The sequence below is a fragment of the Chamaea fasciata genome, unplaced genomic scaffold (assembly GCF_029207755.1).
Source record: "Chamaea fasciata isolate MVZ Bird 193981 ecotype frontalis unplaced genomic scaffold, bChaFas1.0.hap1 SCAF_550, whole genome shotgun sequence".
Classification (NCBI taxonomy): domain Eukaryota; kingdom Metazoa; phylum Chordata; class Aves; order Passeriformes; family Sylviidae; genus Chamaea; species Chamaea fasciata.
Genome location: NW_027094635.1, coordinates 1 through 10,750, shown reverse-complemented (window position 1 = coordinate 10,750; position 10,750 = coordinate 1). Strand labels below are relative to the sequence as shown.

Here is a 10,750-nt window from a genome sequence, read left to right as displayed (position 1 = left end):
GTGACAAATCGGGGACACCATGGTGGCTTTATTGGGGGTGGGGACATGAGGGGACCCCCCCTCAGTCACGGTGTCACCTGCGACGTCCTCAGTGTCACCTGCAGGCCTTGGGGACTTGGTGTCAGGCACAGGCAGGTGCAGTTGTCCTCCGTGGTGGCAGCTGTGTCACCTGTGAAGGGTCAGCACAGCCCCGTGTCACCTGTGTCCCCGTGGCTCACTGTGTCACCTGCGCTCCCATGTGTCCCCCCGTGTCACCTGCAGACGTGTCCTCCTCGTTCTCGGTGTCCATTCATGCACTCACTGCGGTCACCGTGTCACCCTCGGTGTCCCCTGTGCCCCTGCTGTCCCCAGGGGTCCCCGTGGGGCTCCGGCTGTCCCCGCTGTCCCCGCCCAGGTGACATTTCTGCCGCAGGAGTCGCCGGTACCGCGCTGCTGCTGCTTCCACGGTGGCCTGGAGCTCGGCCACCTCCACGGCCAGCGTCACCCCTGGGGACAGCGGGGACACCAACGGGGTCACAGGGGTCAGGACCTTCGGGCCCTCCCCGGTTTTGGGGACAGCCCAGGTTTGGGGCATTGTCCCCATTCTTGGGATCCCCCAGGTTTGGGGACCCTCGCTGGTTTTGGGGGTGTTCCTCCCAGTCCCCCCAGTTCCCCCAGTTCCTCCCAGTCCCCCCAGTTCCCCCCAGTTCCTCCCAGTCCCCCCAGTCCCCCCAGTTCCCCCCAGTTCCTCCCAGTCCCCCCAGTTCCCAGTTCCCCCAGTTCCCCCCAGTTCCTCCCAGTCCCCCCAGTTCCCCCCAGTTCCCCCCAGTCCCCCCAGTGCTCACCCCTCTGGAAGCTGCCCTGGGCCTGCCGCAGGCTGGGGGGCACCAGGACCCCAAACCAGCCCAGGGGGTCTTGGGGGGGCCGGGTGGGGGTCTCCCCTTTCTCGGGGGCTCCCCGGCGCTGCCGCAGCCCTGGGGGGGGGGGAGAGAAAGGTCAGAGACCCCCCCAAAACAACTGAGGAACCCCCCAAACCCCAAACTCCCCTCCCTGTTCCTCCCCTGCACCCCCAGCACCCATGGGTGACATCCCCAGAACCCCCAGTCTGTCCCCAGAACCCACTGGGGACATTTTGGGGACCCCCCCCCCCCCAGGGACCCCAAAATCCCCCCAGCCCCCCTCTCACCGTCACCCCCCCCCGGTTGGGGGTCGGGGTCCTCGGGGTCCCCCCCTGTTCCAGGCACCTCCTCAAAGTGGGGGCGTCCCTCGGGGTCCTGCCTGGGGGTGACACCGTGGGGACGGTGTCACCAGCGTGCCCTGTTGTCCCTTTGCCACCACAGGGAGGTCCCAGCACCCCCCTGTCACCCCCCTGCACTCTTAAACCTCCCCCCACACTGGGGACATCGGTGTCACCCCTGTGTCACCTCCCCAAACTGGGGACACCCCTTTGTGTCCCCCTCAGTGTGTCCTCAATGTCCTCGTGTCCCCCCCAGTGTCCCTGTCACCCCTCACTGGGTGTCCCCAGTGTCCCAATGTCCCGCTGTCCCCCCCCAGTGTCCCTGTCACCCTCCCCAGTATGTTCCCAACGTCCTTATGTCCCTCCCTGTTTGCCTGTCACCCCTCACCGAGTGTCCCCAGTGTTCTCGTGTCCCTCCCAATGTCCCGCTGTCCCCCCCCGTGTCCGTGTCCCCGCTGTCCCCACCTGTGGCACACACGCACTCGGGGCACCATGGTGGCCCCGTACTGCAGGGACGAGACGCGGTGACAGCCCAGGGAGTACCGGGCCTGGGCCAGGGACAGCCACCCCTGCGGGGACATTGGGGACACTGGGGACACAGCACGGGGAGAGCCACCCCTGCGGGGACATTGGGGACACTGGGGACACAGCACGGGGACAGCCACCCCTGCGGGGGACACAGGACAAGCACAGCCAGCCCTGGAGGGACAGGGGGACATTGAGGGTGACAGGGGGACATGGGGTCAGGGACAGTCACTGAGAGGACATGGGGACACGGGCAGCACGTGGCCTCATGGCGTGTCCCCGCTGTGTCCCCTCCCTGTCCCCGCTGTGTCCCCTCACCTGCCGCAGGTGCTGCTCCAGCTGCTCCCGCCGCTCGTGCAGCAGCTCCAGCGCCTCCATCACCTCCAGCGCCGCCTCGTCCAGGGACAGCGACAGCGACCCTGGGCGGGGGACACGGCTCCGGACCCCGCACCGACAGCCGGGGGGACCCCGGGGGCTCCCCCAGACCCACCCAAACCCCACGGGGTCACCCGTGTCCCCTGAGACCCCCCAGGCCCCTCAGAGACCCCCCGAAATACCGCCGGATGGCCACAGAGCCCCCCCAAACACCCTCAGCCCCCCGGAAACCCCCCCAAAACACCCTCGGGTTCCAGAGCACCCCCCCAAACCCACCCCAAAACGTTCCCGTTCTCCTGGAGACCACCCAAAACCCTCGGAGACCTCCCGCAAACCCCCCCGGGACCCCCAAACCGCCCGGAGCCCCCCGGCGCTCCCTCACCGTCCATCGCCGCCCTCACCGCGGCCTCAGGCCGGGCCCCGCCTCGTCCAATCACAGCCCGCCCCGGAACCTCTCAACCAATCAACGGGCGCGGCAGCCCGGAGGGCGGGGCTTGCGTGAGGGCCGGCAGCGCGGCGGGGTGAGGCGGACCCGGCCGCCATGTTGAGTGAGGGCGCAGCTTTTCCCGCCCCTTTCCGGCAGCACCGCGCGCGGTGATTGGTCCGCCGGCGCTCGACCAATGGGAGGCGGCGGTGCTGGGAAGTGCCGGCGTGTGTGGAGCGGAGCGGAGCAGCCATGGTGAGGGGGGCGAGGGGTTTTGGGGTTTCGTGTCCCCCCAGTGTCGCCGCGTGTCCTTCCGTGTCCCCCGTCCCTCCATGGCGCCTCCGACCTCCCCCCGCATCGCCCCCGTGTCCATCCCCTCATCTCTGCGCCACCCCCACAACGGGCGCTCCCCCGCTCCCCGTGTCCCCACACGCCCCCCGTGTGTCCCTCACTCTTTATCCTCTGTCCCCCAATGTCACCGTGTCCCGCAGTGTCACCGCTGTCCCCCATCCCTCGCTGCTTCCTCCAGTTCCCCCCCTCAGCGCCCTCATCCTCTCATCTCCCCGTGTCCCCCTCACCGTGCCCTTCCCCACATCCCCCCGTGTGTCACCCCCGTGTGTCACCCCCGGTGTCACCGCCGGTGTCACCTCCGTCTGTCCCCGTGTCGCAGCTGCGGCGCCAGGCCCGGGAGCGCCGGGAGTACCTGCAGCGCCGGGCCAAGGAGCAGCAGCAGCAGCGGCAGCGGGAGCGCCGGGAGAACCTGCGGCGAGCGCTCGACGGTACCGGGAGAGGGGGAAAAGGGCAGCGGGAGGGGGGGAAAAGAGGGGCCGGGAGGAATCCGGGAGGAGCTGAGGGGTGTTGGAAGAGATTCCCAGAGTCTAAAAAGGGGGTTGGGGGCAGCAAAGGAGATCTGGAGGAGTTAAAGAGAGCTTGGGGCGGGTAGAGGGGAGTTTAAGGGCATCGGGGGGTGTTTGAGGATGTTGAAGAGGAGTTAAGAGAGGAGACTGGGGGTTTATTTGGGGCTGGGGGCCTCGTTTGGGGTGGGGGTTTGCCTGGGGAGGGGTGGGGGTCCTGCCTGAGCCTCCCCCGTTTCTCTCCCCCCCTCCCCAGAGAATCGGCTGCTGCCCACGGAGCTGCGGCACGAGGCGCTGGCCCTGCAGAAGGAGCTCGAGTTCGACTTCGAGGCACCGGGGGGTGAGACGGAGGGACCCCCAAATCGGGGGCAAAGGACCCCCAAATTGGGGGGGAGAGGGACCCTTAAATTCGGGAAAGGGGGGACCCCCAAAGTGGGGGGAGAGGGGGGGAAGAGAGACCCCTAAATCAGAGGGGAGGTGGGGAAAGGGACCCCCAAATTGGGGGGAGGGCAGGAAGGGGGACACCCGAATTCAGGGGGGAGAGAAGGGAGAGGGACCCCCAAATCGGGGCAGATTGGAACCGTCAAACCCAGGGGTGGGGGACAGGCAAGACCCCTGAATGGTGATTTGGACCCCAAAACTGGGAGGGGGCAATCCTGGAGCTGGAGGAAGGCAGCCCAGAAAATAAAAAACTAAAAAAGAGCCCGGCTCCAGGCTCAGGATGGAATTTCACACCTTTCCCCAAATTATGTGTGGGGTTTTTAAATTCCCCAGAAAGGATTAAATTCAGCCCAAAATGAGGGTCTGGGCCTCACTGCCCCCACACTGAATGTCCCAAAATTAAAATCTCCCCCCAAAATCCCCCAAAAGTGAGTCACTGACGTGACCCCAACTGACGCTGGGGCGTGCGCATGGTTGTGGTGGGCGTGGCTGTGTCTGGAGGAGGCGTGGCCTGACAAAGCTCCGCCCCAGAGACAGGTAACAGCCAGGATGACGAGTACAGGTGGGCGGGGCTGGAGCCCCCCAAGGTGATGGTGACGACCTCTCGTGACCCCAGCGCGCGCCTGCGACTTTTCGCCAAGGTGGGCGTGGCCTGAGCTGGGTGGGGCTCAGGGTAGGTGTGGCCTGAGCTGGGTGTGGTCAGCTTTGGGTGTGGCCTTGGCTGGGTGGGGCTCAGGTGGGCATGGCCTGAGTTGGGTGCGGCCCCGGGTGGGCGTGGCCAAGCTTAAGCACCTTAATCCTACGTGTGAAGGTGTGGCCTCAGCAGGGGTGGGGCTTTGGTGGGTGTGGCTGAGCAGCGGGAGGGGCTTGTTTGGCCCCACCCCTTGGGGACTGTGCTAGGGCTGAGCCAATGCAGGTGGCGAATGCATAGGAGTGGGAGGGGTCATTGTGGGCGTGGCCTGGATGTGGGCGTGGCTCTCAGTAATCCTAAATTGGGAACGGGGCGAGGCCAGGCATGAGTCACATTGTCACTCTGTGTTGAGGGGACAAATGGGGACGGGGGGGAGCGATTTGGGGACACGGGGATGCTGTAAGGGACACCGGGCGACACCAAGGGGGCGTGTCCCCGCTGACCCCGCCCCGTGTCCCCGTGTCCCCAGGAGCTGTGCCTGCTGCTGCCGGGGGCGCGCCGCATGAACCGGGGCCGTGCCGAGCTGGGCGCTCTGGTGGGCGCCTGCCGGGCCGCGGGTGTCACCGACCTGCTGGTGGTGCACGAGACACGCGGGCGGCCCGGTCAGTGGGGACACCGGGGACACTGGGGACAATGGGGACACTGGGGACAATGGGGACAATGGGGACACCAGGGACACTGGGGACAATGGGGATACTGGGGACACTGGGGACACTGGGGACAATGGGGATACTGGGGACACTGGGGACAGTGGGGACACTGGGGACAATGGGGACAATGGGGGGACACTGGGGACAATGGGGATACTGGGGACAATGGGGACACTGGGGGGACAATGGGGATACTGGGGACACCGGGGACACTGGGGACAATGGGGACACCGGGGACAATGGGGACAATGGGGGGACACTGGGGACAATGGGGATACTGGGGACACTGGGGATACTGGGGACACCGGGGACAGTGGGGACACTGGGGCTACTGGGGGCACTGGGGACACCAGGGACAGTGGGGACAATGGGGACACCGGGGATATTGGAGACACGGGGATGCCGGGACACTGGGGTCACTGGGGAAACTGGGGACAATGGGGACACTGGGGACACCGGGGACACTGGGGACAATGGGGACACTGGGGACACTGGGGACAATGGGGACAATGGGGACACCAGGGACACTGGGGACAATGGGGATACTGGGGACACTGGGGACACTGGGGACAATGGGGATACTGGGGACACTGGGGACAGTGGGGACACTGGGGACAATGGGGACAATGGGGGGACACTGGGGACAATGGGGATACTGGGGACAATGGGGACAATGGGGATACTGGGGACAATGGGGACACTGGGGGGACAATGGGGATACTGGGGACACCGGGGACACTGGGGACAATGGGGACACCGGGGACAATGGGGACAATGGGGGGACAATGGGGATACTGGGGACACTGGGGATACTGGGGACACCGGGGACAGTGGGGACACTGGGGCTACTGGGGGCACTGGGGACACCAGGGACAGTGGGGACAATGGGGACACCGGGGATATTGGAGACACGGGGATGCCGGGACACTGGGGTCACTGGGGAAACTGGGGACAATGGGGACACTGGGGACACTGCGGACACCAGGGATATTGGGGACACGGGGCTGCCGGGACACTGGGATCACTGGGGACACTGGGGACACTGGGGACTCTAGGTACACTGGAGACACTGGGAACACTGGGGACTCTGGGGACACCGGGGACAGTGGGGACAATGGAGATATTGGGGACACGGGGACACTGGGGACTCTGGGGACACTGGTGGGGCCAGCTGGGTTGGGGATGTGGGGGTGTCACCCTTCCACCCAGTTTGGGGATCCCTGTCCCCTGACTGGAGGGTCCCTCTCCCCACCCTCCCCTAGATTTGGGGGTCCCTCTGTCCACATTCCTCTCGAATTTGGGGGGGTCCCTCTTCCCATCCCTCCCCCGGATTTGGGGGTCCCTTTTTTGGGGTCTCTCCTCAGAAGAGAGTGTGGCTTATGGGAGTGGGTGTGGCTTTGGGGAATGGGCGGGGCTATTCCCAAGAGGGTGTGGCCTGTTTGAGGGGCGTGTCCTGACCAAACCTCGCCCCCCCCCAGACGGGCTGACCGTGTCCCACCTGCCCCACGGCCCCACGGCCCATTTCACCCTGAGCGGGGCCGTGCTGCGCCAGGAGGTCGGGGGGCTCGGGGGGGCCCCGCTGGCCGCCCCCCACCTGCTGCTGCTGCGCCTGGACTCCACCCTGGGGAAAAGGGTACGGCCAGGGGGGACAACAAACGGGGACACGGGGGGAACTGGGGGCACATGGCGGAGGAAATGGGGACACTGCGGGGGGACGCGGGGGCGTCCCAGGGGCGGGGTGACCCTATCCCTGTCCCCATCCCTGTCCTATCCTTGTCCCCCTCTCTGTCCCTGTCCCCACCCCTGTCCCATCCGTGTCCCCCCCTCAGGTTGGGACCATCCTGAAGCACCTGTTCCCCGTCCCCCGCCCCGACAGCCGCCGCGTGGTGACCTTTGCCAACGAGGATGACGTCATTTTAGTGCGGTGGGTGACACCTGGGGGGACACGGGGACACGGCCAGACCCCCCCCCGGGCCCCTGTGACCCCCCCCGGCCCGTCCCCACAGGAACCACGTGTACCGGCGCCGGGGCCGCACGGTGGAGCTGGAGGAGGTGGGACCCCGCTTCCAGCTGAGGCGTGAGTGTCCCCTACTGTCCCCAACAGCCCTAAAAACGTCCCCTCGTGTCCCCAGATGTCCCAAATTCCTCCCCCACGTGTCCCCCCCAGCCTACCTGATCCGCCTGGGGACGCTGGAGCAGGGGGACGCCGCCGACGTGGAGTGGCGCTGGCACCCGTACACGGCCACGGCCCCCAAGCGCCGCCTGCTCAGCGCCACCTGAGCCCCCCAGGACCCCCCAAACACCCGGAGAACCCCCCCAGGTGGGGCTCACCTGGAGACCTGAGACCCCCTGGGCAGCTGAGCCCCCTCTGTGCCCCCCCCGGGCACGTCTGGGTCTCTCAGAGTCAATTTTTTATTTGTCAAAATAAATCAGTTTTTCTCTATATCGGGCTCTGTGAGGATCGGCCGGGTTCTGCTGCAGCCCCTCCTGTGCTGGGGGGGGGGCCCAGGGGTCCGACCCACCCCCCCCCTCATACCTGGGACCACTCGGCCGGGGGGTCCCGCGGCCCCTTGGGCTTCCCGATGCGGAAATTAAACCCTGGGTGGGGGGAACAGGGGGTTAATGAGGGGGGGGCTGGACACCAGGGACCCCCCAAACCCCTCCCAGACACCGAGACCCCCCCCCCCAGGACCCCAGAGACCCCCGTGCTCACCGAGGGAGGGGCCGCTGCCGGGCTCCACGGGGGGGGTCACCACCTCGTAGGCGCCATCGGTGGGTCTGGGGGAGCCTGGAGGGGGGGGACAGGGTCAGAATTATCGGTCTTGGGGATCCCCCCTCCTCCCCCCAACACCTGGGCTCCCCCCAAACCCCCCCCACTCACCTGCCGGGCTGGGGGAGGGGCGACGCACGGGGCTGCCGGGCAGCGAGCACGTGCCGGAGGGGGCGGGGTCTCTTCCTAAAGGGGAGGGGCCTCTCCCCGCGGCCACGCCCCCTCGGCGGGGCTTGTTGACCACGGCGTAGGTGACATCCATGGCGGGGGGCGCGGGGGGCTCGGCCGGCACCGAAACGCTCCTGAGGAAATGGGGAAGGGGGGGGGTTAAAGGAGGGGAGGGACACACCTGGCCAGGGTCACCTGTCCCCCGCTGGTCAACAACTCACCTGAGCAGCGCGGGCCGCAGAGCGCGGCGGGCGACGGCGTCCTGGTACAGGGGGGGCTGGGGAGGCAGGAGGGGGGGGTGGGGGTCACCTGCGGCCCCCCCCCCCCAAAATGGGGGCTGCCGGAGCTCCCCCAAATCCCCTCGGGGTCACCTCCCCGTTCAAAGCCAACCGGGTCTTTTCTTTCACTTCCCTTTTCCGGGGGCAGGAAACGCCGTGGCCGCCCTCGGGTCCCCACCCCGCCCCGGATGCCCGCGGCCCCCTCAGCTCCGGGCTGTGCTCCCCCCTCCCCTCATTCCCCTGGGGTCTCCCCCCATTCTCTCACCTGGACCCCGCGGGTCAGGCTGAGGTGGCCGGGGGGCGGTGGAGGTGCCATGGGGGGGTCCTGAGGGAGGGCCGGGGAGACGGGGGGTGGGTCTCAGGTGTGTGTGGGGGGCGCGGAGGGGAGCTGGGGGGTTTTCAGGCCCCCGAGGCACCGCCCCCCGGCTGGAGCCCTGCCCCTGGGCTGGACCCGAGGTGGGGGCCCGGAGCTCCCCTGGGAAAGTCCCTATGGCGCTTTGGGGGGGGGGGGGGTCCTGTGGGAGACTGGGGGTCCCTATGGACGTGGGAGGAGCCGTTTAGGGGCTCTGTGGGGCTTCTTGGGGTGCCCATTGTCCCTGCAGCGTGTCTGTGAGACCCTACAGAGCCTCTGAGCGCCGCTGCGGAGATCTGGGGAGCCTAAAGTCCCTGCATGGCTCCCCTAAAGCTCTTCAGGGGGAGCCTAAAGAACTTCTGGGGACCCCTAAAGCTCTTCAGGGGGTGCCTATAGGATTTCTGGGGTCCCCTAAAGCTCTTCAGGAGGTGCCTATAGGATTTCTGGGAACTCCTAAAGCACCGCTGGCGTGGCCGTGGCTCCTGTAGCTCGTCTGGGAGCCCCTAAAGGCCCTTTGGGGTCCCGCAGCCCCTCGGGTGCCCCCAGGGACATTCGGGGGTCCCTATGGCCCTCATGGACCTGCGGGGGCGGGGCCAGGCTCCTATAGCGCCTATAGCGATCTCTCTGGCCCCGCCCCTCGGCACGAGGCTGCGGGCCGCCCCGCCCCCTGCGTGACGTCACTGGGAGTCATGAGGGAAGGGGGTGGAGCGCGAGAACCCGCCAAAAGAGGCGTCACTCCTTTGGCTCCACCCCGCGCGCGCTGATTGGTCGGCACTCAGCGGCCGCGCCCCCTTCCTCCGCGCCGCACGGTGATTGGTGGATGCGGCGGCGTGGTGACGTCACGGGGCGCGCGGCGCGGCGGCCCCGGAAGCGGCGGTGGCGGCGGGAGCGGGAGCGCGGCCGGTGAGCGCGCACAGGGCGGGGACTGCGCGGGGGCGGGGCCACAGGGGGCGGACATGGCTGGGGCGGGGCCAGATCGGGGGCGGGGCCAGGCGAGGAGGGGGCGGCCGGGGGTCTTATGAGGGGGCGGGGCTAAATTGCTTCAGGGGCGTGGTTTAGTGTTGATGGAGGCGTGGTTTCATTTTGGGGGCGTGGCCAGATAGGCACGTGTGGGGTGTGCCGGGTGAGGCTCTGTGGGGGCGTGGCTTGATGTTAGTGGGCGTGGCCTAAGAGGAAGACCACCGGGGCTGAGGCGTATTGGGTGGGCCTGGGGGTTGTGGATTATATGTGGGGCGTGGCCTGTGGAGCCACGCCCCCAGTGAGCCCACCCCACCTCCCCTACAGGTGCCGGAGCCCTGAGCCCACCCTTGGTGAGGGCAGGGCGGGGCTGTTCAGGTGCTCAGGCACCGCCCCGGCGCCCCCTGCTGGTCACAGGTGTGGCGGAGATGGACCCAGTGAGGACAGCAGACACGACGTCCCCAAGTTGTCACCACAGTGGGGAGGATGAGGAGGAAGATGTGACAGCAGAAGCGGCCATGACATCATCCCTGTGTCACCCTGCTGGGCATCGGGAGAAGGAGGACAAGGAGGTGGCAGCAGTGGTGACAGCCACAATGTCCCTGGGGTGCCACCCCAGTGAGGACGAGGAGGTGGCAGTGCCACCCCAAGGTGGCCCGTGTGGCAGGGATGAGGATGTGGTGGCAGCAGTGACAGCAGACGCAGTCACAACGTCCCAGAGCTGTCACCTCGGTGACAAAGAGGAGGTGACCACAGCAGTGACGTCACTGGGGTGTCCCCCAGTTGGGGATGAGGAGGAGGAGGAGGTGACCACAGCGGTGACAGCGGCGGTGACATCCCCAGGCTGTCAACCCAGTGAGGAGGAGATAACCACAGCAGCAACATCCCCAGGACATCCTCCTGTCGGGGATGAAGAGGAGGTGACAGCGATGGTGACATCCCCAGGGTGTCACACTGGTCAGGAGGACATGACAGTGCTAGTGACATCCCCAGCATGTCACCCTGAGGAGGAAGAGGTGGCAGCAGTGGTGACATCCCCAGCGTGTCAC

The 10,750-nt window shown here is 67.2% G+C and overlaps 3 protein-coding genes across 5 annotated transcripts; 1 reads left to right on the top strand and 2 right to left on the bottom strand.

Annotated features, from left to right (window-relative positions):
- Positions 1 to 8: 8 nt before the first annotated feature.
- CCDC115 (coiled-coil domain containing 115) lies at positions 9 to 2,580 on the bottom strand. Of its 2 annotated transcripts, XM_066208946.1 has the most exons (7): positions 2,499 to 2,580; positions 2,060 to 2,160; positions 1,682 to 1,785; positions 1,166 to 1,257; positions 825 to 953; positions 256 to 486; positions 9 to 169 (listed from the first exon to the last, which is right to left on the bottom strand). In XM_066208946.1, exons 1-6 carry the CDS (start codon positions 2,503 to 2,505, stop codon positions 290 to 292), a joined length of 630 nt encoding a protein of 209 aa, XP_066065043.1. In that variant the 5' UTR covers positions 2,506 to 2,580; the 3' UTR covers positions 9 to 169; positions 256 to 289. The 2 variants fall into 2 exon arrangements, with proteins under 2 accessions (XP_066065043.1, XP_066065042.1); XM_066208945.1 differs by lacking the exons at positions 2,060 to 2,160; positions 2,499 to 2,580 and having other exon boundaries at positions 1,682 to 2,049.
- A 178-nt stretch (positions 2,581 to 2,758) lies between these two features.
- IMP4 (IMP U3 small nucleolar ribonucleoprotein 4) lies at positions 2,759 to 7,619 on the top strand. The gene is made up of 9 exons (XM_066208950.1): positions 2,759 to 2,795; positions 3,211 to 3,319; positions 3,651 to 3,734; positions 4,367 to 4,476; positions 4,996 to 5,128; positions 6,655 to 6,809; positions 7,006 to 7,100; positions 7,183 to 7,253; positions 7,344 to 7,619. Exons 1-9 carry the CDS (start codon positions 2,793 to 2,795, stop codon positions 7,454 to 7,456), a joined length of 873 nt encoding a protein of 290 aa, XP_066065047.1. The 5' UTR covers positions 2,759 to 2,792; the 3' UTR covers positions 7,457 to 7,619.
- A 67-nt stretch (positions 7,620 to 7,686) lies between these two features.
- On the bottom strand, positions 7,687 to 8,749 carry LOC136305644 (tyrosine-protein phosphatase non-receptor type 18-like). 2 transcript variants are annotated; one of them, XM_066208951.1, is made up of 5 exons: positions 8,658 to 8,723; positions 8,336 to 8,391; positions 8,058 to 8,248; positions 7,890 to 7,964; positions 7,687 to 7,774 (listed from the first exon to the last, which is right to left on the bottom strand). In XM_066208951.1, the coding sequence occupies exons 1-5, from the start codon at positions 8,706 to 8,708 to the stop codon at positions 7,707 to 7,709; spliced, it is 441 nt and encodes a 146-aa protein (XP_066065048.1). In that variant the 5' UTR covers positions 8,709 to 8,723; the 3' UTR covers positions 7,687 to 7,706. The 2 variants fall into 2 exon arrangements, with proteins under 2 accessions (XP_066065048.1, XP_066065049.1); XM_066208952.1 differs by lacking the exon at positions 7,890 to 7,964 and having other exon boundaries at positions 7,707 to 7,774; positions 8,658 to 8,749.
- Positions 8,750 to 10,750: the final 2,001 nt, after the last annotated feature.